This window comes from Schistocerca serialis, chromosome 2 (genome assembly GCF_023864345.2).
Source record: "Schistocerca serialis cubense isolate TAMUIC-IGC-003099 chromosome 2, iqSchSeri2.2, whole genome shotgun sequence".
NCBI lineage: Eukaryota > Metazoa > Arthropoda > Insecta > Orthoptera > Acrididae > Schistocerca > Schistocerca serialis.
In genome coordinates, this window is record NC_064639.1 from 579,376,522 (window position 1) to 579,401,411 (window position 24,890).

At 37.4% G+C, this 24,890-nt stretch overlaps 1 protein-coding gene across 1 annotated transcript in view; it reads left to right on the top strand.

Moving 5' to 3' along the window:
- LOC126457585 (TATA-binding protein-associated factor 172) overlaps nucleotides 1–24,890 on the top strand; it is a 291,210-nt gene that overhangs the window by 165,080 nt on the left and 101,240 nt on the right. Inside the window, exons 22-27 of the mRNA XM_050094016.1 lie at nucleotides 4,880–4,986; nucleotides 9,166–9,433; nucleotides 16,611–16,846; nucleotides 19,482–19,619; nucleotides 24,203–24,354; nucleotides 24,731–24,872. Of these exons, the coding sequence (XP_049949973.1) occupies nucleotides 4,880–4,986; nucleotides 9,166–9,433; nucleotides 16,611–16,846; nucleotides 19,482–19,619; nucleotides 24,203–24,354; nucleotides 24,731–24,872 (1,043 nt within the window). The remainder of the gene's footprint in view (nucleotides 1–4,879; nucleotides 4,987–9,165; nucleotides 9,434–16,610; nucleotides 16,847–19,481; nucleotides 19,620–24,202; nucleotides 24,355–24,730; nucleotides 24,873–24,890) is intronic.

The window sequence follows — 24,890 nt, forward strand, 5'->3', positions numbered from 1 at the left end:
GGTATTGAATAGAATTGGGGAGAAGAGGAGTTTGTGGCACAACTTGACTAGAAGAAGGGACCTGTTGGTAGGACATGTTCTGAGGCATCAAGGGATCACAAATTTAGCATTGGAGGGCAGCGTGTTGGGTAAAAATTGTAGAGGGAGACCAAGAGATGAATACACTAGGCAGATTCAGAAGGATGTAGGTTGCAGTAAGTACTGGGAGATGAAGAAGCTTGCACAGGATAGAGTATCATGGAGAGCTGCATCAAACCAGTCTCAGGACTGAAGACGACGACAACAACAACAACAACATTATATTTACATGAAAGGCACTTCATGGCCATCATATTTGATACTCTATGACTTACTGCAGCAATTACTGTTTCATTTCACTTTCCATCACTTGTTAGTTTTTGTTTAACAATGTCCTATTTAGATCTTTGCAGAATTGTTTGCTGAGTCTACTGTTGTCCATTTTACCCACTGTTTTGCATTGAGGCTTCAAAAATATTTACCATTTCTTTGTTATGCTCCAATAAATAGGCTAAAACTTTTAACTCCCCTTTCCCCTTTTAAGAAATGTTTGTAATTGATTCATGAAAAATCCGGGATTAAATAGCAGATATTTATTTGAGAGTGGGTCACTACCTATCAAATGGAATGACATAGAACAGTAGGTAGGCATGCTGAGAAGATGAAATATTATAACTGGTTGAGATTGTAGAAGAAAATTTGTGTATTATAGCCTGAAAATTGTAAACTATCAGATGAATCACTATTAAATGCACAATTTCCATGCCATATTTAGAATGAAATGCAGTTGTGTTAGAACACACAGAGATTATCACCATTCATCATCTGTGCATATTTTTGTATCTCTTTAATTGTTCTAAATACAGTGCCCTCATATATTATTAGCAGATCAGCAGCATTAGAAACCAAACTGCACTGAAGTTTAGAAAATATAGTACATTTTCTGTCAGCAAAAGTAATGAATGGAAGATAATGAGCGAACTTCCACAGCTGTGTTATTGGTGCATAATCTTTCTTGTCTAAGAGAGCACATTGATCTTTTAATAGTCTCCTTGCATTATTTTTTAATTGCATTTGATTGGAAGACAGATGGAATACCTGTAATTTTTTTTATCATTATGTAACTGCATGAAAAATTTAAAGGACTTTATCAATTTGAACCAAACCTTTTGGTTTCTGAACCTGGAGAAAACACAGAGTGGCAGTTCAGACAAATATGGATCAAGTTCAAGAATGGGACAGACTGTAAAAATCAGACAATGAGTAGTAATATGTAGCATTTAAATTCGTGTCCAATTGGTGCACTGCCATTGTGTACAGTACATTTTAAAAAATGCAAATTGTGTCATATGTAAAAGGTTAATGTAGTGAGTAGAAATGATATTTATGGAATTAACATAAAAATACTTTGTAGACAAAGAAAGGAAGGATATGATCTGATGACAACACATTACATCTACAAATGGCCAAATGTTGTATGGGCCTTGTTTGTGATGTGTAGAATAGCTGCTGGTCCCACCATTTATGTGGTAGTGAGATGGCTTATATACGGTCCACTCAAATTAATGTGACCACAGCTAATATTCTATGCAACATACCACAGCCACTCATAGGAGGCAGATGGCAGCACTAGCAGTGGATGGGGGACGTGGAAAACAGTGCAGTTGTAATATGAAAAGGGAGTGATTTACCTGTTGTGAAGAAGGGCATGATCACTGCTTTTTGCCCATGTGTGGAAGCATTTAAAAATGGCTGAAGCTGTAAAATGTTCATGTGCTGCTGCTGTTAAAGTATAACGTGGATGGTGCAATGATGCTATTGAAAAGCAGTATCTCCTAAGTGACTGTTTGCTGTTTATGGGCCTTCACAGTAGGTGCCTGGTTCATGCACCAAAGCAGACTGCTGTTCATAAAATGCTTTTCGGATGTTGACGAACACAACTTTAATTTAATACTGCTATTTACTGACTGCTGCATAAAGAGAATGAGCTATTTTTCACAAGATCACTGTGTTGATCCTTATGGATGAGATGTCATACAACGCATGTTTTATATTATACAATACATTGGTTTTAAAATGTGGTCCTCCTGTTGTACACATGTCCAATAACTCTTCTTGAAAACAGTAATGACCTATGCCTTTTTTCCAGTGACTAGCACTAGATTACTCCATGACCTTTAATAAAGTTATATTTTAAGGCAAGCAGTTTTTTCACATATTCTATATAGAACAGTACAGTTACTCAGGTTCTCTTTTCAACAATTTTACTTGATTTCTGTTCTGTGGTCACTTACTTTGATGCCCATCTCTTTGGTATTTGTGTGACAATTAAAAGGAGGAACCATGGTTGATTTGCTATAATGTAATGATTTTGGATGACTGAATTTTTTATTTAAGCCTCTCTGTGTTATTTATTTTGCTACTGCCATAATCACTGAACAACTGTAGAGTTGACATTGATCAATTTGTTGGCTTTACATAAGACCACAAATTAAGTTTTTTGTGAGGTTATCTGATAAGATTTCACTCTTGAATTCATTGAATGAATGCTTTTTAAATTGTTGTACATGTGATCAATTTTATCTTCATTCAGGTTTTGTTAGCTTTGTTTAAATCTGTAGTGAAGCCCTCTCTGTTTTAGTAAAAACTTCCAACTATGGTTACTGAATCACAGCAGATATTTCATGTTATCCAAAACATTGCATGGCACATCTATTTTATTTAGAGACTATGCCAGAAGCGGGCATCAGTTGCAGATTGCTGTTCTAATGGCTTCCAGGGGCATCAATAATTTGCATTTCATTGTTTTACAGAATTATTGACCGAATTTAAAAATTTTAAATGCTGCCGTAATCTACTCATTAAGAGGTATAATCCTTAAAAGTTTAACACAGACAAGTATTACAGAATGCCAACCCTTCACAAAACTTTCTAATTGCATCTCGCACCCCCCCCCCCCTCCTCTCCCCACATGCATGTGAATGTGCACACACACACACACACACACACACACACACACACACACATTGAAAGGAAAAAAAATGTATATCAGTTGCTATATATTCACTGTTCATGCAGTAAAATTTCAGCATAAAACATGACTTTTTCTAAATTACTACTGACTACTCACTGCACAGGTCTCAAACAGGATTCACATACACCACTGAATGTATCTGCAAAATTATATCACTGTGTGACTTATAGTTCAGGAGAGATTTCGTCATAGAGATTCATGAAAAACTTGCTTTTGTTTAAAATGGGAAATGTATTACTCAGACTGTATTCATCCAGTGTTTCATAATAGAGCACTGAGCAATTTCCAACAAACTTGAAGCATAATTTCAAAGTTTTTCTATTCTTTTTCTTGCTTATGTGCTTAATGTAAAATATTTAACACATTAACTCATTTGTAAAGTAATCAGACATTTGAAGCAGTTTTATACATAGAGTTTGAGTCTTAAAAGAATGTGGTATTTACTGGTACATGTCTAAAACACATTTTTCAATACTCTTCTATTCTATCCATTCATACTACATAATTTGATTCCCAGAGCTGAATGATTGATGTCAACTGTTCAGATACTCTGTCAACAGTTTCTTACTATGCAGAATTTTGTTTTTAATGACATTTGTGGGTAAAAATAAAAATCAACTTCCGAAGAGTTGTGATTCATACAAGTTATTACAAGACACCCAAATAATTTCCATGTAGGTTTTAGCTCTTTGTGTTGTGTTCTGCATTCTGTTATGAAGGTCTTAAACAAGCTGCTGCTAATGTCAGTACATTCATGTATACAGGATGAGCCCAAATTTCATTGACAACGTTTTGGAGTTTATTCAGGGATATTTCCTGAGTGTTTCAGTATAAGGTACGGGTGACCTACAGTGATACACTGCAGAGTAATAATGTAGTTCTGATTTGTTTGGTTTGTCACTCCACTACCTACGCTTGTGTGAAAATACCTTCATAACGGTGAAAAAGCCTAGAACATTGAATCATGAAAGCATACAACATGAAACAGAGAGTATTCATCAACACCCAGCTGCAGATGTACTGTGATTTGGTTGCTGCCACTGTGGGACAGCTCACTATAGTATCACTGTGTCACTCGTCCATTTGCATTCAGTGAACCCATATGCAAAGTGCATATTGACCAACTCTTTGTGTAAGCAGCAAACACCGTGAGTGAATGATGCTAGTTTGTTTCCAAAAGATGCGCAGTCCTGACTGTCAACATTTCCACTGTTGTACAGATATTTCAGTGCAATCCACATACAAAGATAAATGGAGTATGAAATCAAATCAAATGCAGTTACTCTTTTATGAACCACCAGAGATGAGAAGTCCATTATACCAAAATAGTCAGAAAATGTGTCTTGAAGGGCCTCCGAAATTTTGTTGGTGGAATTCAGGTTCATTCTGTATATTAAATAACTTCTTGTAGGTAGTAAATGGTACTCAGCATAACTGCGGAAGCAGCAACATTTTTCAAAATTGATGATTTCCTATTCATTTTATCTTTCTCATTTATAGCAAGTAAAGTTATAAATAGAGAGTTATTTGTTATTACAATGACTTGCTTTGTTGGTGTCAGGTGATTCTCTGTATTAATACATAGTGTGACACATTCTGTATTTATAAGGCTCTCCTGCATGATGACATCTACAAAATATGATGAATGGATAATCATAAGAAGGTAGCTAAGTTACGGCAAAAACTCATTTGACAGTATAATGTGGGCTTCCAGAAAATGTTATTAGAACTAAACTTTAGTGTGATCAATTTAGTAAAGTTACTATCTACCATTTTTGTTTCAAATCTCAGGCTGTTTTCTTCTATAATCAATAAATTTGTTCACAGACACTGCAGCAGTTTTAAATTCTGATGCAGCTGCTGAAGATTTGGTATCAACGTTACTGGTGTTGGAAACAACATGTCCAGCACTTGACAGAGACCTCCTTGCACAGGTATAAAAAGTTACTTCTTTACACTGATATTAAAGGTGAGCTATATTAGCTGTTGATGGCTTCAGAGTAAATGTGATCCACGAGCAGATTTGTTTACTGAAAATAGGCAAATATATTTTGACATGGCTTGAAGTTGACATATCCATAATTTTATTTAGAACTCATTGTTGTGAATAAGTGTTTGCTTCTCACTGATAAGTTGGCAAAATGAGAAAAAGTTAATTATAGCACTGTTTTTTATAGCTATAATTTATTGCCTACTTTGTGAAATTATACATTAATTGGTTGAACATCAGTACTTCAGTGTTGAGCGATTAATGTTTCATTATGGACTAAGCAATTTCAAAAAAAATTTTCAGGCATTTTACAAATTTTAGGTGTAACAAGTATTGTTGTAATCATAGTAAGGGATATTCTTTTAAATATGCAGCATTACATTGAGTTGTTGGTGTCTTCAATTCCGATACTAATTTGACATAGCTCTCTCCATTAGTCCATTTTGTGCAAACCTCAACATCTCTGCATAATTATTGCAACCGACATCCATTTGGACCTGTTACTTTGAAGCTTTGCCCCCCCCCCCCCACTCACACACACACACACACACACACACACACACACACACACACACACACAAAATTCCTTCCATTACCAATTTGACAGTGCTTTGGTGCCTCAGGATGTGTCCTGTTTACTGACTGATTCTTTTAGTGAAGTTGTACTTCCCCCCCCCCCCCCCCCCAATTCATTTCAGTACCTCTTCATAAGTTATTCACTCCACCAATACAATCTTCAGCAGTTTTCTGTAGCAACACATTTCAAAAGATTTTTTTGTCTTTTTGTCTGAACTGTTTATCAAGAAAAATGCTTTTGGAAAAGACTTCAAAACATTTCAGTTTATATTCAATGTTAACATGTTTTTCCATTTTGTAAACATTTTCTTGCTATTGGCAGCCTGCATTTTATATCTTCTGTTCTACTTGCGAGATTTATGTGGATGGAAGTAACATTTGCTCCTACTCCTCGCAGAAAGTGCTGTCTTGAAATTTCAATAGTGAAAGCCTCCATGATGCACAACACGTCTCTTGTAATGTGAACCACTGGAGTTTGTTGAACGTCTCTGTAATACTATTGTGCCAACTAAAAGATCTCGTGACAAAACTTTACATTCTTTGTTGGATCTTCTATATTTCTTCTATCAGTTCTACTAGTGTCTCATTTCTAATCCAATTTCATCAGATCGCCCACTTTAATTTTACTGTATTCCAGTACCCTAATTTTACTGTTGTTCATTGCATCTCATTACATCTTTTCGAAACATAATCCATTCTCAGTCCTTTACTATCTCTTTAAATTGGTATGAATGTTGATTCACGATTCACTTAGGAATATTTTGTTGTAAGGTGATCCTACATTTTACCTTTCATGTGCTATAATGTTTGGTTTGGTGTTCGAAGTATCCTCATACTAGCTGAATGTACTTGTCCTGTGCCTGCATTTCTAGAGTCAGTCTGTAGATTTGAGTTATTCTTCCTTGCTTCATATTATGAGCATAGAGCTGAAGTGGATGGCAACTTTACATTAAGCGTCTGTTTTCATAACTGGACAGTGCTAATAATAACAAAAGAGCTGGAGAGAAGTTAGTAAAAAACTGAATATTGGATTCACATTGTTCGTAATAGAAATGGTTCCTATACAGAATTGAAATGTGCTGTGTAATTATTTGACATTTTCTTGAATTTTGTATACTTTTGTTTGAACATTAAGTGGTTTGTTTACTAAGTGTTAAATACAGATTTTGTGTCATTCAGAGGTAGAATTTTTTTGTAACAGGATACAGTAAAGATATAAATATTAATTGTTGGGATGCAAAGGTATTTCAAAAGCAGTCACTGGAATAGACACATGGAAAGAAATTGAACATTGTCCTCTTGAAAAAGATATGTTGGTTTGGCGAACAAAGATTAAAGAAGATAGGTTACAACAGCTGAACAAATATTTAAGTTTAGCTTCTTTGAAATAAAGTGTCAACGTCTAAACACAGTGCCCTTGTGCTTGCTAATCTGAAAGAATTTTTTTAAACTTAGAATGCAAATAGCACAAATGGGTTAAAACATTAATTATCATATAGAAACACAAAGAAAGAACGAATATTCATGTTGATGTTTTTCATTGCTGTAGCTCTAACCAGTAGTTGGCAAAAAGGTGAAGGTCGACTCGTACTCATATCAGTTATTGTTCACTACTTATGTAGGTGTAATATAAATGTAATATTACTTTCTTATGTGTGTTTCTGTGGCAATGTGATTGTATTATACACAGCTGAAGTGGATTTAATTTGAAATAATACATAAACAATGTTTGGAAAATGTTTAAATTAAAAATTAGAATTTTGCCTTAATTGTTTTTATATTAAGGTCAATCGGTCAAAAAATTCATCTGTAAACTAGTCACTTCTTACTTCTGTAGCACTTGGTGTTTGTTTATTTCTGTTTTACTTAATATCATGATGTGTAGCTGTCAGTAGACTGTTTGTACTTTCTTGAAGGATTTTAAATTGATCATTTTAGGACTGGGTACGTGATGTCTTTAATGAATACAAGAATTTTAATGTAGAATCTAATACCTTCTATGTACGAGGGGTGTTCAGTAAGTAGTGCAACACTTTGTTTTGAAACCATGTTGGTTTTAGTCAGGATTCCAATACACCATGCTATTCCCCATTCTTTTGGCTACAAAACCATATTTTTCAACATAATCTTAGTTCAATATGATGGCTTGACCCCATTTTACTGGGAGAACATTGGAACCTATGTCTTCCTGCATCAATAACCTCCACGTCATCCATGTACTGCTTCCCACCGAGTGCATCCTTCATTGGGCTAAACAGATGGAAGTCAGAAGGTACGAGATCCAGTCTGTAGGGTGTGTGAGGAAGAACAGTCCAGTGAATTGTTGTGATCTCCACTCAGGTGTGCAGACTTGCGTGAGGCCTTGTTTTTTCACGGTGAAGGAGAAGTTCATTTGTGGCAACAAACATGCTGAAGCCATTTCTTCAGTTTCCTGAGGGTAGCACAATACACTTCTGAGTAGATCACTGCATCATGACGGAGGGTACCAAACAGAATAACCTCTACAGAGTCCCAAGAGACTGTCGCCATTACTTAACCAGGTCAGGATGTGGCTTTGAACGACTTCCTCCACTCCATGGTTGCCAAATGTTCAATTGTGTGTGAAATCTTATGGGACTTAACTGGTAAGGTCATCAGCCCCTAAGCTTACACACTATTTAACCTAAATTATCCTAAGGACACACACACACACCCATGCCCGAGGGAGGACTCGAACCTCCGCCAGGACCAGCCACACAGTCCATGACTGCAGCGTCTTAGACCGCTCGGCTAATCCCGCACAGCCCATGGTTTCCATTTTGTTTCTGGTTTGAAGTGATGAACCCATGTTTCACAGCCTGTGATGATGTTCTACAAAAAATTTTCACGATGAGCCTCATATCACATAAGCAATTCTGTGCAGATGGTCCTTTCTTGCTGCTTATGGTCTTCTATTAGGTAGTGAGGACACACACCTTTGAATACCCGTACTGGTGATCGTGTGTGGCAGCACTACCACCAGAGACATCCAACAAGGTCTTTGTTGTGATCCATTGACCATGTCAAATAATAGGGTCCACACATTCCAACATTATACGAATCACAGCTGTACGTGGCTGGGCAAGAGATTGGACAGGTTAGCACAACCTTGTTGTGATGATGACAGATGCCTTGCTCAGTGACTCACTGTGCTTTTGTTCACTGCCAGGTCTCCATAAACATTCTGCAAGCATCTATGAATATCTGTGATGTCTTGTTTTCCACAGAAAGAAACTCAGTGACAGCTCTCCGCTTGGAATTCACCTCCATTACAGAAGCCATTTTGAAGGCTTTGTACACCACCAACACCTATCGGAACTTCATGAAATTATAGGGGCTGAAATGGGAATATTCCTCAAAGTCCCACAACAAATTACACATGTTTTCAATTGAAATTGCCCAAGGGGAAAAAAATGTGTGTTGCATTACTTATTGAACACCCCTCTTAGTTAGGTCAATTTCACATTGAGTGAATTTATTCACCAAACTAACCTCCATATTTGCTATTGGCACATTCTTATTTTCTTAGGTGCTAGAGTGCTTGCCACGACTATGCCTGCTGTTGACACATCCATATTGTGCAGTGCGTCACATGGCTGCCCGCAGCTTGGGTGCACTGGCATCTTTGGCTTCAGTTCCTGTTATGACACATGTTGTTTCTGCTGTCCTGCCTTTGTTGGATGCCATGACTGCAGATACAAGACGGCAAGGTGCTGTGGAGTGCTTGGCATGTATAGTCGACAGGCTACAAGAGAATATTGTTCCTTACATAGTCCTGCTGGTGGTTCCATTGCTAGGTATGTATTTACATATCAGTGAATATAATGAGTTCATTGTGAGTGATTCAATTTTTCATGTAATAATATTATCTCTTATGTATTTGCAAGAATGTTTACTTGTGTTTCTGGTGTGTGCATGTTGCAAAATGACTGTATGTCCTTTACAAACAGAGAGAATAACAGATGTTTTGAAAAAATCATAGATAATAATCATTAACAGGACCAATGATTCACTCATATAGTCTTATGAAAACTGCATTGAAGTGATGGAAGGTAGGTCAGTAGTGGCTGAGAATGGCAAAGCCTTGTGTGTGGAAATAGTACTGTTGCATCTCGCATTGCTCTGTAAATATGCCATGTGCATCTACTGTCATTTTTTAATGTAGCAAAATATTGGTTGTCACAGCAAGAATGCAACTTGCTTGGTTGTACTTGAGTACACAAAATGCTTGCATATTGACACTCGAGTAAGTCTTAGAATGTGATCATGTTAGTTATGTAAATGTTACTAAAGTAAACATTTTGTTTAGTGTACCACCTTCATAGTTGAAGTTGTTAATATGCAGCAGTGCAGTAGTGAAACAAGAAGAAATATACTTGACAGAATATCACTATCTTAGGAGGCAATGAGAAAAACACATATAGAAGATGACAAGGAAGCGTAGGAAGATAGAAGTTGATGGTGACAGATGTGTGGAATACAGCAAGAGAAGAAGAACCCTGCAGGAAAGAAGAAAGCCACTATCTTACATAGTCACAGTAACTGCTGTGTTGAAATCTGCCCATAACTCTAGTGTGTCAAATTTATTTATTGAGACAGCAAAACTTTCAGTCAGTCAGGAGGGGAGAAGAAACCCTCTCATTATTGAATTGAATGATACCCAAAACATGCTGTGATGTAAGGGAAATTAATGTGGAAGATTTATGGAGAATGTGAAATATAATTGAAGTAAATAATATTTGGAAAATATATGGAGAGTGAGATTAGACTTCCGCTATCATGTGGATCTCTATCAATGCAGTTACTTGAGCACATAAGTAATGATTTTATCTGCATAAAGGTGCAGTGTTGCTTAATATGTGAAGGGTTTACCCCCTTTGCTTCAGAGAGTAAGGTGAAAAGTTCCTGGTTGTGTTGTTTTTGGTTAAAAATGTACATTCTTCCATGTGGTCCAATTTTAAGCCAGTGGAATTAGCCCAACAGTTTTCCAGTTAGTAAATTTCTTCCCTCCAAAAACCTATGTATGATTACCATTATCACTTTGTTGTAGTCAAAACATTTTAGCCATAACATTCTACAGTTGTGTGACTACTTGGAAATCAGAGGGTGGTAATAGTAGTGAATTTAGTAGATTTTCCAACCATTTGTAATTCACATCCCCCAGTTTTCTTGTTGCCAAAGAACCATTCTGGTCATCCACATTGCCCTGATGGTCCAAAAAACTTGCACAGTATAATCAATTACTGTTTTACCATTTGTAAGGTAATCAGTAGTAAGAATTTCATTTGTATCCCGAAAAACGTGGCCATAAACTTACCAACACTGGAAATTAATTTCGCCCTCACCTTCCCCTTATTGTGTTTCTTGCTTTTGCAAATATCCGATGAAGTAGCAGACCTGTATTTCTTGCACAGTGACAGATCAACATACAGAATCAAATTGATTGTTCTTAAAATGTTCCATAAATTGTTGAAAGGCTATTTTAACATAAATACATCAGGTCAGTATTATGAAAAAGACAGATTGCTACTCACCACAGAGGAGACATTGAGTCACTGCTACTCACCACATAGGGGAGTCATTGAGTCACAGACAGGCACAACAAAAAGATGCCCATACATTTTAACTTTCGGCCAAAAGACCTCCTCCTGATGTAAACCCCCCCCCCCCCTCCCCACACACACACACACACACACACAGGCACACAAGCACAACTCACACACACATGACCGCTGTCTCTTGCCACTGTGTTCAGCCACTGTAGCCAGAGACAGTGTAGTTATGGGCATAAGGGAAGGGCAATGAGAATATTTACAGAGTTGCAAGCTCTTGACAATTTGAGGTAGTTGTCTAGAAATACTAACTTAACTGGCTGAAATGGAGTAAGGAAGGAAGATTAATGTTTGATGTCCTGTCAACAAGTACGTCATTAGAGGCAGAGCACAGGCTCAGATTGAGGAAGGATGGGAAGAGAAATTGGCCATTCCCTTTTCAAAAGAACCACTCAACGCTTGTATTAAGCAGTTTGGGAAAATTACTGAAAACCTAGATCTGGATGGCTTTGCTATGTTTAGAAGTTATGAGTGGTAAATTTTTTAGTGACATAGAAGCATATCTTTTGTCAATAACATAAATTGAAATTGTGGGGTATTTGTTAGTAATATTTATTTATTTTTGTTAGTAATATTTATTTATATGTGACATTGCATATTACTTTAAAATGTCTGAAGTTGTAATTTTAAAATTGAAGTACTAGAATGAACTCCTAAAGTTGAAAAGATGTATTGATTTTGATTTGGTTTATTTAATTTCATTGCCCAGTATAACAAATTTTTTTATTTGAAAAATTCCGTTGAAGAATATTGAGTTATGATTAAAAATCAGACTTGACTTCAGGAAATGACTTCCTTTTTACTTTCCAACCTTTTCTCTGCTTCTTAGTTAATATCACATTAATTAACAATAGAAATTTCATTTGTGTGTGTGTGTGTGTGTGTGTGTGTGTGTGTGTGTGTGTGTGTGGGCGCGTGCACCCACTCTCACTACCACAATTTACCATGATTCACTAATCTGCTGGTACATAGTGTTTAATTTTTTTTCATTTTTTGTTAGTAATTTAAAGCAGTTAATTTTTAGTGTGGTTACTTCTGTAACACTCTGCTTGGAACACAATGAACAAAGAAAAAGTTGAAACATGGATTTATACGCAAGGATACTCTACAATAGGTCTGTTGAGAAGGCTGCTAAGTGAGCACAAGTGCTTGGGGTTGTTCGCCGCATTTGAAGTGAGCACTCACAGTAAAGCGGGGTGTCCAGCTGTCATTATGTAGCACAGGGAAATACAAACTGCACTGTCTTCAAGGGAATGACGAAGTGTTAGGGTCATTGTAGCCTGAGACACAGGTGCACATACTTACCTTGAAGTGCTTAAAATGGAGAGTGGCTCATTTTAAATCAATGAAAAGCATCATGATGACCTTGATGCACATCAGTGCAGGATTTCTAGGCATAGTTAGAAGTTATACACGTACAGTGTGACAGGCAGTTGCGTGATAAGTTTCATAATAACGCAAATCTCATGTTGTTGTTTTTGTTGTTGTTGTTGTTGTCTTCAGTCCTGAGACTGGTTTGATGCAGCTCTCCATGCTATTCTATCCTGTGCAAGCTTCATCATCTACCACCAGACTTGTATAAAAATTGTCCTCACATAAATTTCCAGGACTTTACAAATTTGCAGCAATGATTATGTTGACGTTTGGACATACACTATGTGGTCAAAAGTTTCTGGACACCTGGCTGAAAATGACTTACAAGTTCCTGGTGCCGCCATTGGTAATGCTGGAATTCAATATGGTGTTGGCCCACCCTTAGCCTTGATGACAGCTTCCACCCTCGCAGGCATACATTCAATCAGGTGCTGGAAGGTTTCTTGGGGAATGGCAGCCCATTCTTCATGGAGTGTTGCACTGAGGAGAGGTATCGATGTCAGTCAGTGAGGCCTGGCACAAAGTTGGTGTTCCAAAACATCCCAAAGGTGTTCTATAGCATTCCGGTCAGGACTCTGTGCAGGCCAGTCCATTACAGGGATGTTATTGTCATGTAACCACTCCACCACAGGCTGTGCATTACAGCAGAATGCCAGACCTTCACAAAACTTTCTAATTGCACCTCGCACCCCCCCCCCCCCCCTCCCATCCTCTCCCCACATGCATGTGAACGTGCACACACACACACACACACACACACACACACACACACACACATGTTAATGTGCGCACACACACACACACACACACACACACACACACACACACACACAATGAAAAGAAAAAAAATGTATATCACTTGCTTTATATTCACTGTTCATGCAGTAAAATTTCAGCATCAAACATGACTTTTTCTAAATTACTACTGACTACTCACAGCACAGGTCTCAAACAGGATTCACATACACCACTGAATGTATCTGCAAAATTATATCACTGTGTGACTTATAGTTCAGGAGAGATTTCGTCATAGAGATTCATGAAAAACTTGCTTTTGCTTAAAATGGAAAATGTATTACTCAGACTGTATTCATCCAGTGTTTCATAATAGAGCACTGAGCAATTTCCAACAAACTTGAAGCATAATTTCAAAGTTTTTCTATTCTTTTTCTTGCTTATGTGCTTAATGTAAAATATTTAACACATTAACTCATTTGTAAAGTAATCAGACATTTGAAGCACAGGCTGTGCATTATGAACAGGTGCTCGATGGTGTTGAAAGATCCAATCGCCATCCCCGAATTGCTCTTCAACCGTGGAAAGCAAGAAGATGCTTAAAACATCAATGAAGGCATCTGCTGTGATAGAGCCACACAAAACAATAAGGGGTGTAAGCCCCCTCCACAAAAGCACGACCACAACATAACACCCCCGCCTCAGAATTTTACTGTTGGCACTACACGGTTTCCCAGATTAAGTTTACCAGACATTTGTCATATGCACACCCTGACATTGGATTGCCACATTGTGTACCGTGATTCGTCACTCCACGCAATGTTTTTCCACTATTCAATCGTCCAGTGTTTATGCTCATTACGCTGCTCAACCGTGAAATCCAAGTTTTCTTACCTCCTGCCTAACTATCACAGTACTTGCAGTGGGTCTGGATCCTGATGCAGCTTGGAATTCCTGTGTGATGGTCTGGATAGATGTCTGCCTATTACACATTATGACCCTCTCCAACTGTCGGTGGTCTCTGTCAGTAAACAGATGAGGTCGTCCTGTATGCTTTTGTGCTGTAAGTGTCCCTTCATGTTTCCACTTCACTATCACATCGGGAACAGTGGACCTAGTGATGTTTAGGAGTGTGGAAATCTTGCATACAGATGGATGACACAAGTGACACCCAATCACCTGACGACCACATTCGAATTCTGTGAGTTCCGCGTAGTGCCCCAGTCAGCTCTCTCACAATGTCTAATGACTACTGAGGTCGCTGATATGGAGTACCTGGCAGTAGGTGGCAGCATAATGCACCTCATATGAAAAACATATGTTTTGGGGGTGTCCAGATACTTTTGATCACATAGTGTAGATACTTGTGGGAACATTCTTATCTGCAATGAAGAGAACAAAACCTACACGGAGAAGCTCACTGACAGACTCCACCTTAAAGCTTGTCTTCAAATCTGCAGTGCACAGAAAGTGCTACCAGGTATTGTCGCTTTAGTAAAATCAAAATAAGAAGTATTCATTGACATTAAGTGGTTTTATGTTTCCAAAACTGACATTCACCATAAGGCTCAATCTCTTGTAATAAGTCTCATGTCTCGTACCTGCCCTATGTTCTTCACTTCATCAGTTGGAAGACATGTAAGTTCCATGTCATTGTCATTTCCCATTAATGAAACAGTATAAGAAAATAAACTTCCCACATAAGGCATAAATAAATCAGCCACTGTAAAGCAGTACACTTCTTTAGTACTTACATTGACGACCATTGAAAACAGTCATTGGCAACAGTTTTTCGTGTAGAACTACCTTGTTCTGGTTCCTCCTTCACCTTCCCTTGCCTCCCCCCACTCCCCTCCCCTCCCTTCCGCACCTGTTCTCCCGTCCTTATTTGCCGTGAGCCAGCTAGTTGCTCACTGGGATGGCATGAGTGCAAGCCAGCTTGCAAGAGCAGATCGATGAACAGGTCTACCCTACAACAAACATGTTTAACTCTGTAATCAGTTTTTCTTGTTGGGAACTGGGAATAGGGAGAAAAATAATATCTTGAAAAGGCTATAGTAATGAGACTTGTGTTGTCTTCTGTCCTATGAATATTTCTAAGTTAATATTCTGTGTCCTAGGTGAATTTTAATTTAAGGGCATTACGCCATGGTCCAAAGCATATGCCTGTGTCTTAACATTCCTTCTAGTAATCCTGGATTCATCATCAGAGGCTGTAGACCCAACTAGCATATTCAAACTTGAGCCCAGTAAGCCTAACTGTTTGCCAGTCAGGTTGTGACAACATCTGAAGACTGCCTTAGATCACAAAGTCGCATAGATGTCTTATAGAGCTCTTAGTGGGGAAGAATGGGCACTGTTTACCTTATTTGTCACTAAGACTGACAATTTGTTTGATTTCAACTGTTCTTCTTTTCTGTTGAAGCTGTTTGTGCTTTTTAATTTCAGTGACCTCTCTGTACGCTCAATGGTTTGCCTTGATAAAACCACCAAAACGAATTTTAGTGGTTCTCTGGTCCCATTGTATTATCTGCTGCTGCCGGGAATCCATCTTTACACAAATGACAGTTGCTCTTGTGTTCCTTAATCCTAGTGTTAATGCTTCTTTTTGTATCTCCCAGACACTCTTGGCCTTACTTCATATACAGTGGATTTTATATACTGCTCCAATGACAAGCAGTAGGCATTTGTCCTTTGCAGTGTGTTTAAACACTGTGTTCTTAGCAGTCTGTTGATGTAATCTATAACCGTTTCTACAAATATAGTTCCTACACGATGAAGCTCTTTCTCCAGGTACTATTGTAAATAGTTTCTTTTAGCACAATCCACCTACATTCTGATCATTTTTCTTTTCTACTTGGGATGGTGATTAGAATTTTTGTGAAGGTCTGTTTAAGTGATTGAGCTTTCTGTAGCTTTTGCACCCGAAACTTTCATCATTCTGATACGGTTGTGATCCAACCATTGAGAATACACATAAACAGTTCAGCTTGCTGAGTTTGTTAGAGTTTGAAACTGCTGTTTGAATCTTTATAGCCTCTGATGATGCCTCCATCATTAAGAGATGAAACATTAGGCACAGAAATGTGCCATGAATCATACCAAATACTTACAAGACAAAATTTACCAAGGACCCAAAATGCCAGCTGTTGAAAGTTTGCATTGTTTGCTTAGTATTCTAAATTTATGTTCATGATATATAAGTTACAATGAAAGTACTTGCCTTAATATGCACATTTATGATTTCTTACAGGGCGAATGAGTGATCCCAATCAGCCTGTTCGTCTCATGGCAACACATTGCTTTGCAACACTGATACAACTGATGCCACTTGATGGAGGCATTCCAGATCCTCCCAGTCTCACACCTAAGTTGGCAGAGCAGAAGGAGAGAGAACGCATTTTCCTTGAGCAGTTATTTAATCCAAAGTCCATACAGGATTACAAGATACCAGTGCCCATAAAAGCAGACTTGCGTTCATACCAGCAGGTAGTAAATTTGTGTCAAGTGTGTAAGTTCACTGAACCTCTATGTACAGGGGGATTATACTTAAAGTTCCAGTTTCAAAACACTTTAAAAAAATAACCAATGCTGAGAATTGTGTAAAATTAGAATGGAATATTAGTGAATAAGTGGGAAATGTTATGGAAATATAAAAACTTCAATGAAAATTTTGCCACTAGATGGTGGGGTAAGCATTGTAAGTGGGTTTGGCTACAAGTGATGGATGAATCACAATATGGTGGCTATGGTGTGAATTGCACATTGAGCCAACCATACTGTGCTGTGTGCATAATTGCACAAGTTTGGCATTCAACAGTTGTGGCACTATTACGAGGGAAACTCCCCATCACACCCCGTCAGATTTAGTGGTAATAGGGACCATTGGACAACCTGTCAAAAACTGAACACAAATCAAGCAGAAAAACAGGAAGGTGTACTGTACTGTGAAAAAAAGTGAAATTTAATGATAATAAGCAAAAATAAAGCTTATAAGTGTTCAGCATGTACCCATATTTAAAAATTAATTTGCAATGTGAATGTAAAATAACTCATTCCGCACCATTGTGATTTATTGTGCAAATAATCCATGGAACATTAAACTAACTGACATCTGAAATGAGACGAATATTCCTCAGGAAACAAAGAAATCTTATCCACTGTTCAAAACACACACACACACACACACACACACACACACACTCACTCACAGAGCCACTGTACCCTGATGCAATTGCTGGCTTGTGTAAGTAGTGGTCTTGGCTGTGGTAACTCATGAAAATGAACTGTGGTAGGGGGAGTAACACTGGAAGACAGGTTTAGGAAAATTCATGGTGGTGTGGAACATGTTCATGTGAGCTGGAGAGGTGGATGACATTTAAGCAAAATGACAGATTAGGAAGCTACTAAGAGAGACACAGAGGAAATAGTAAAGGTGGCAGATGTAGACTCCAAATTAAAAGAAGAGGATAAGGAAAGGAAGGTACAAGTGAACGAGAATGAAGCAGAATAGTGTTGAGTAGTGTGAAGATAGTCTGTGGCCATGAAGATGAAATGGGATGGGAATTGGAGAAGAGCAAAAACAGCGTCGTGAAGATGTTTCAGTTGAGTGTTTAGCGAAGTTTCACAGCAACAAAGCTGATTTTTTGTGTCGTTTCATAACCATGGATGAAACATGGGTCCACCTCTTCACTCCAGAGACAAAAGAACAATCAAAACAATGGACACAAATTGGAGAACCAACTCCAAAGAAGGCGAAGACTTTTTCATCTCCAGGCAAGGTCATACCGTCGGTTTTTTGGGATGCGCGGGGGATAATTTTCATTAACTACCTTGAAAAAGGAAAAACTATCAACTGTGAGTATTATACGAACTAATTGAAACATTTAGGAGAAGAAATCAAGTAAAAACAGCCGCATTTGGCCCAGAACTGTTGTTTCTTCAGGACAATGCAGCAGCTCACAAGTTCATTATTGCAATGGCCAAAATTAATGAACTGAAGTTTGAATTGCTACCTCATGCACCCTGTTCGCCAGATTTAGCCCCCTCAGATTATTTTATGTTTACAAACTTGAAAAAATGGCTCGGTGGTCAAAGATTTTCAACAAATGAAGATGTGATGTTGGCAATTAATGGCTATTTTGAAGAGTTAGACTGTTCTCATTATAAAAAGGATATCGAACTTATTGAGCATTGCTGGGAAAAGCGTATAGAGCCAAAAGGAGATTATGTTGAAAAATAAATACATTTTTTTTACAAAATTTTTGTGTTTTTTATGGGTGAGGTACTTATGGGACCATCCTCTTATATGCATTATTTTTTGTTTGAAGAAAAAAGCCTAACAATCATCACTACTTTTTATGTGCCTAATCACTTTATGGTGTGACATTAATAAGCAGTATTACTGATGTAGAATGTTTGTTTCATCCAAAATATGGTTTGTTTCCTCTTTGGAAAATATTGAATTATCGTTCATTTACAGATTTAGCCAATGAGAACATTAACTGTAGATTTTGTAGAGTATTTATCGTATAGTCACTTTTCAACTTACAAGACCATTGCCAAACAATAAGTGATTACAACATCAAAGACTATATTGTATAAGCATCGTCTGTGCATTATTCATATTTGTGTAAACCTGTTAAATATTTTATATCTTATCACAGTGCATAACTTCATTGTTTCAAATTTCAAATAATTTGCAACATGGTTTATGTACAATCTAATCTGTGTCAACTTGTGCAAATCCATCACACACACACAAACCACAACCTACCCATATTTCCTTAACTTTTACTCGATGTTTGGTTTTAGTGTTCTCTGCAACATATCTTTTGACTGTAATGTGTTTTTCCAAAGCTATTTTATGTGCACCTTACCTCTGCAGTAATCTTCCTTGTTAGTAAATCATATGGAAGCTATGATTGTTTGAAATCACTTTTTAAAATATGCTGACATTTTTACCCAGTGTGTTTATAAAAAACCAGTGCAAGACAAACTGTGGTATTTTTTTTGTAAACTCATATTAACTCTGCTGTTAAGTGGCAACTTCATAATTACGCTTTTTCTCCAGATATTCAGTATTTCACTAACACTTTATATTTATAATTTTTTGTTCTTTTAGTCTGGAGTCAACTGGTTGGCATTCTTAAACAAATACAAGTTGCATGGAATTTTGTGTGATGATATGGGTCTCGGAAAGACTCTCCAGTCAATATGCATCCTTGCTGGCGATCACTATTTCAGAAGCCAACGATATAAGGTATTTTACCCATATTGCTGTTAATTGCTGCCTTGCGTGATTTATAGAGCAACTGTATCCAATTGTGCGTAGCACGATACACATCAGTTAATTGAGATGTGATGTAAAAACATGTTTAACTTATGTATATTTTTAATGTACAGTAAAGAACTGTTTGCATTATGTTTTGGGCTATTAATTGTAAAATATGTGGCTCAAAAGAAAACCTTTTTAACATGTCACTTGAGAAAGCCTAAAGGTATATAAACAAACTAAAACAAAAAAAAGTGTGTGTTATAAAGTTTTAGCTTGTGCCTGCTTTATTTCTTATAACTAATTTTTGAGATTTTTGCTCATATTCTTCATGATTTATTAGCTCCCTATGAATGAATCCACGCAACGGTTCTAGCCCATCACTTCTCTTTGATTGCCTTCTAGCTCATAGCTCATGCCTACACCTGCTTTTATCCACCCGCCTTCGAAAAAGTTCACACATTAACTAGGAAATTTGCAAGTATAGTTTGGGACTGTAGCTGCTATGAGGGGCATTTGAAAACAATTTATTATTGCATTATTTTACAAGTACTAAGTCCTCTCATAGGATGATTAACTGTTTCTAAAGTGCGCGTCATTTATGTTGGCGGCCGAGTTTAGGTTCGTTCTGCGCATCTGACGTCACAAAACACAGTCAGCCAATGAACAGAGAACGACGTTGCCACATCTCGACTGCAGTGCAGAGCATGGACGAGTGTCTTCAGTTTTAGAAACGTTCAGTCATAAACAAAGTAATAGAACAAAAGCAATGTCTTGATAGCAGACATTCGTTTATAGAAAGTTTGGAAAAAACATTCTTTATACCAGTTGCTTCATATTCTATTAATTAATTAAACCAAACAAGCAATAAGACTCCTAATTCAGGCGATAGCAAGGAAAGGTGTTTGTATCACTCTCACGAACCGCTTTTTCGCAATAAAGAACAGCGGTAATTGTTTATTTCCTGTTGTACTTCGACGAAGCGTGAGTAATTCATAGTCATACCAACAGTGTTTGTCAGTATTTTGCGTGATGTGTTATAGTCCTCATGGCATAATGTAGTCAGACGAGGTGCGTTAGCGTAACGGTTCAGGTGTTGGGCTGCTACGCGAAAGGTTATGAGTTCAAGAAACCTTGTGCGGTGCTTAATATTTTCATTATTTAAAAACAATATCGAAGTGCCTTACTTCACGAATTATATTCGTTTGAATGCAATTTTTTGAAATTTCTAGTGCTTTGTCTCTTCATTAACCCTTTCGCTGCTGCAGACACGTGCTCGCCGCATTCCGCGCTGTGCGCGATTTTGTCATCACTGCACTGCTCGCCTGTGCAGACACATGGTGTTCCCACTGCTTTGACACACTTATCATTCGATTTCACAAAAAGTATTTGGCCCAAAAATTTGATTTTTACACGTCTTCTTGACTGATACCTTCCCCCCATAAATGACTTAATTTTGTTTCGATGTTCAACGCAGTTATTATGCAGCATTAAATGTAGTAAACCATTGCACGAAATTTTGAAGAGTTTGCAGAGGTAGAAGTCCATAGCGTATACTTTCCGTATGGTCGATTTTAGTTGCCACAATGTTGAGAATGAAATGTGGACAAGATACCTAAATTTCATATAAAATTTACTGTATAACAATATCTCATTTAATTTAAGTACGACGTAGGTGTCGAATGTAATATTGAGAAATATTCTGTCTTTCGCGACTGTAATAAAAGTATTATTTACACCGGACGCGTTTGGCTTTATTTTAAAGCACTTCAATCAAGGAAAGGTATGGCACATACACAATGGTACTCATGTTCTCTTTCTTGTTTTTGTTCCACAGTCGCAGTTTTACCAATGGTACTGAAATATATTCCTCTTCTGCAACTGTAATAAGGGGCCTATTTAGACCAGACGCGTTTCTCTCTTTTGAAGCATCTTCAGTGGACAGTATTTTGTCTCCTCCATTGCCAAGTCACCTTTCGTAGTTTTGTGCTGCGGTAACACAATATTCAACGTTTGTGTTGGCAGATCAGTGTTTTAGCAGATAAATGATGTTTGTGTGTGCCACACACAAAAATTATATTTGACATAGCTCAGAGCACTTCACTGATAGCCGGTTTATTCAAGTCCTAATATTCTTGTAAGTCCACAGTTTTGTTTAATGTATTTTGTCTACTTCCTTTTGATTGATTGAAGTGCTTTTTAAATAAAGCCAAACGTGCTCAGTGTAAATAAAACTTTTGTTACAGTCGCGAAAGACAGAATATTTCTCAATATTACATACGACACCTATGTGGTACTTAAATGAGCTCTTGTTATACAGTAAATTTTATATAAAATTTAGGTATCTTGTCCACATTTCATTCTCAACATTGTGGCAACTAAAATCGACCATATGGGAAGTATACTCTATGGACTTTTACCTCTGCAAATTCTTCAAAATTTCGTGCAATGGTTTACTATATTTAATGCTGCACAATAACTGCGTTGAACATTGAAACAAAATTAAGTCATTTATGGGGGGAAGGTATCAGTCAAGAAGATGTGTAAAAATCTAATTTTTGGGCCAAATAGTTTTTGTGGAATCGATTGATAAGAGTGTCAAAGCAGTCGGAACACGATGTGTCTGCACAGGCAAGCAGTGCAGTGACAAAATCGCACACAGCGCGGAATGCAGGGAGCATGTCTTTGTAGCAGCGAAAGGGTTAATGCAGCCGTGGTGGCTTTACTTCATGAACTGCGCGCTCCCCCCTAAACGTAAGCTTGCGAACTATGCTATAGTATGGCGCTGCTTCTATTGGCGCGTGCGTCGTGTGCAACTGGCAACGCAGCAATCTCCCACGTCTGGGCGGGCATGCGCGAGCCGCCAAGATAAAAGAATTGAACTACAGTACGCTGCACAGATGCTAGATGGCAGTTGTGTCCAGTAAGTGGAAGGACTGTGTTTGGCTGTTGTTTGGTAGAGATAGTTGTGGACAAAATGGAAGGTGGCTATTATGGACAAAGATAGACCATATGGGTTTTGTGGAAAGGGGGAGTCAAAACAAGGTTCAGCAAAGGCAACAGGGAAAGTGATCGAAAGAAATGACCCTGCAGTACAATCATGCACATCCCCACACCAATAGTGCCATGACTGCAAAGTTTGGTGGTATTTGTTGTGCACAACCACCATATTCAGTGGATCTTGTTCCATGTGATAATGCTTTATTTTGTTATATTGAAGACAGGCTGTGAGGTAAGAGGTTCAGCAACAACAAAGAATTGCAGACAGCTTTCCACGAGTGGATGCATAGTTCCCCCAAACAATAGTTCCGTGACGCAATAATGAAGTTGCCAGGAGGATGGCAGTGGTGTATTGACATTCCTGGGGAGTGTATTGAGAGATTTCATGTACACTGACTCTTAGAGATTTCATGTACACTGACTCTTGTTCATTAATAGACAAAGTGCAAAAAATTTCAGCCGTAAATCATTTCCAATCATCAATCATATAAATAGTGATAAAACATTGCAATGTTGCTTATATGCTCTCAATGAAATCGATTCATTGCAGTTATTCAGTTCATGTTTCTGTTCTCATCATTATAGAATAATGCCTATGCATAAATTATGCTAACATGGAGGTTAGTTCTTAACTTTTTAGTGATTGTATTAAGCATGAAATATGTTTGCAGTTTCAAATACAACCAACCATCAGTTGTATATGGAAATGACAATTACAAAAGTGCCAGACTGAAGTCACCAGGATTTTTCAATTTTTGTGAGCAGTTGCCTTAACTGCTTTGGCTATCCATGAATGTCTCATGGCCAGATCCAAACTTTCATATGTCATTGTTCCTGTGTCACACTCTGTACTCATACACGCATTGTTATTTCCGTACAGGGGAGAACATTTTAATTGAAAGTCACTGCCTGGTATTGGCAGATAAATATGATATTGCAGTGCCTGTGTTGCTAAGAAGAATGATGCAATGTTCCTTCGGACATGCATGCATGCACTAAATCATCATGATTATGAAAATTTTTTTCCATTCATACCTCCTTCATTGTGATGAATTTAGTCATAATCTCTTATTGCTTTAGTTGCTGTGTTCGCTGTGGTGTGTAGTTGACAACCAAATTTATTTATAGGGTGATAAATATAGAAGCAGCCAGTCGTATTTAGCATGTTCTCTTACCTCATACTGGCAGTACTGGAGTATGTGTCATACAAAATAGGAACCATCCTTATCTGTCATGTAGTAATTTATCATATCTCATTCTCAATCACAAAAAGTGTGATGGGCATACTTTCTAGCATGCCGCAGTTCACAGACTGCGGGAATTGTTTGACAAAATAAAATATGCAAGTTGTGCTATTATTTTACTCATTTCAGTTTGTGAAAGAAATATTTATTTCTAAAATTTTGTACCAGCTGACAGATCTCCTTAAAATCGTTTTCCTGGATAGAAATTAGTAAATGAACCAGTTATTATTAAAACATCATAAGAAGAAATTTGTATTATTTCTGTGAATGAAGTACCTTTTCAATTTGTAAATTTCCCTTTTGAATAATTTACAATTGTGTTTACAGTTGACAATGAGTCCTGATTGTGCTCCTCTTCCATCACTTGTCATATGCCCACCAACGCTGACCGGGCATTGGGTATATGAGGTAGAAAAATTTCTTACAAAAGACTTTTTGAATCCATTACAATACACTGGACCACCAGCAGAACGGGAAAGGTGAGCTATTATTTTCTCTTCTCAGAGCTTATAAGCTTTATAAAATTTTAGTTTCAATATTAAATAGAAATTCGACAGGTTCCTGTTTTTAAATTTTTTATTTAGTCATCACATTAAATGTCATCACGTATTAGAATAGAATTGCACTTAGCCCAACAACATCTAATCTATCATGTTTTTGTAGTGTTTTTCAGTTATGCTAATATAACTACTTCATAAATACTTCCTTGTTGTTAAATGAAGTGTTTATATCTTCAAACACAGGTATTAATAAGCAGCTGTATGGCATGGTTTTTATCATAGGCATTCCTGTTTACAATATGCTGTTGTGGTTTTTAAAAACATAACTTCCTCCCCTCCTTTAATTGTATTACAGATTACGCAGCAAAGTGAAGACACACAACCTTATAGTGGCATCATATGACATTGTACGGAAGGACATTGATTTCTTCAGTTCTATCAAGTGGAATTATTGTATTCTAGATGAAGGGCATATAATAAAAAATGGAAAAACAAAGGTAAAACAGTATTATTGA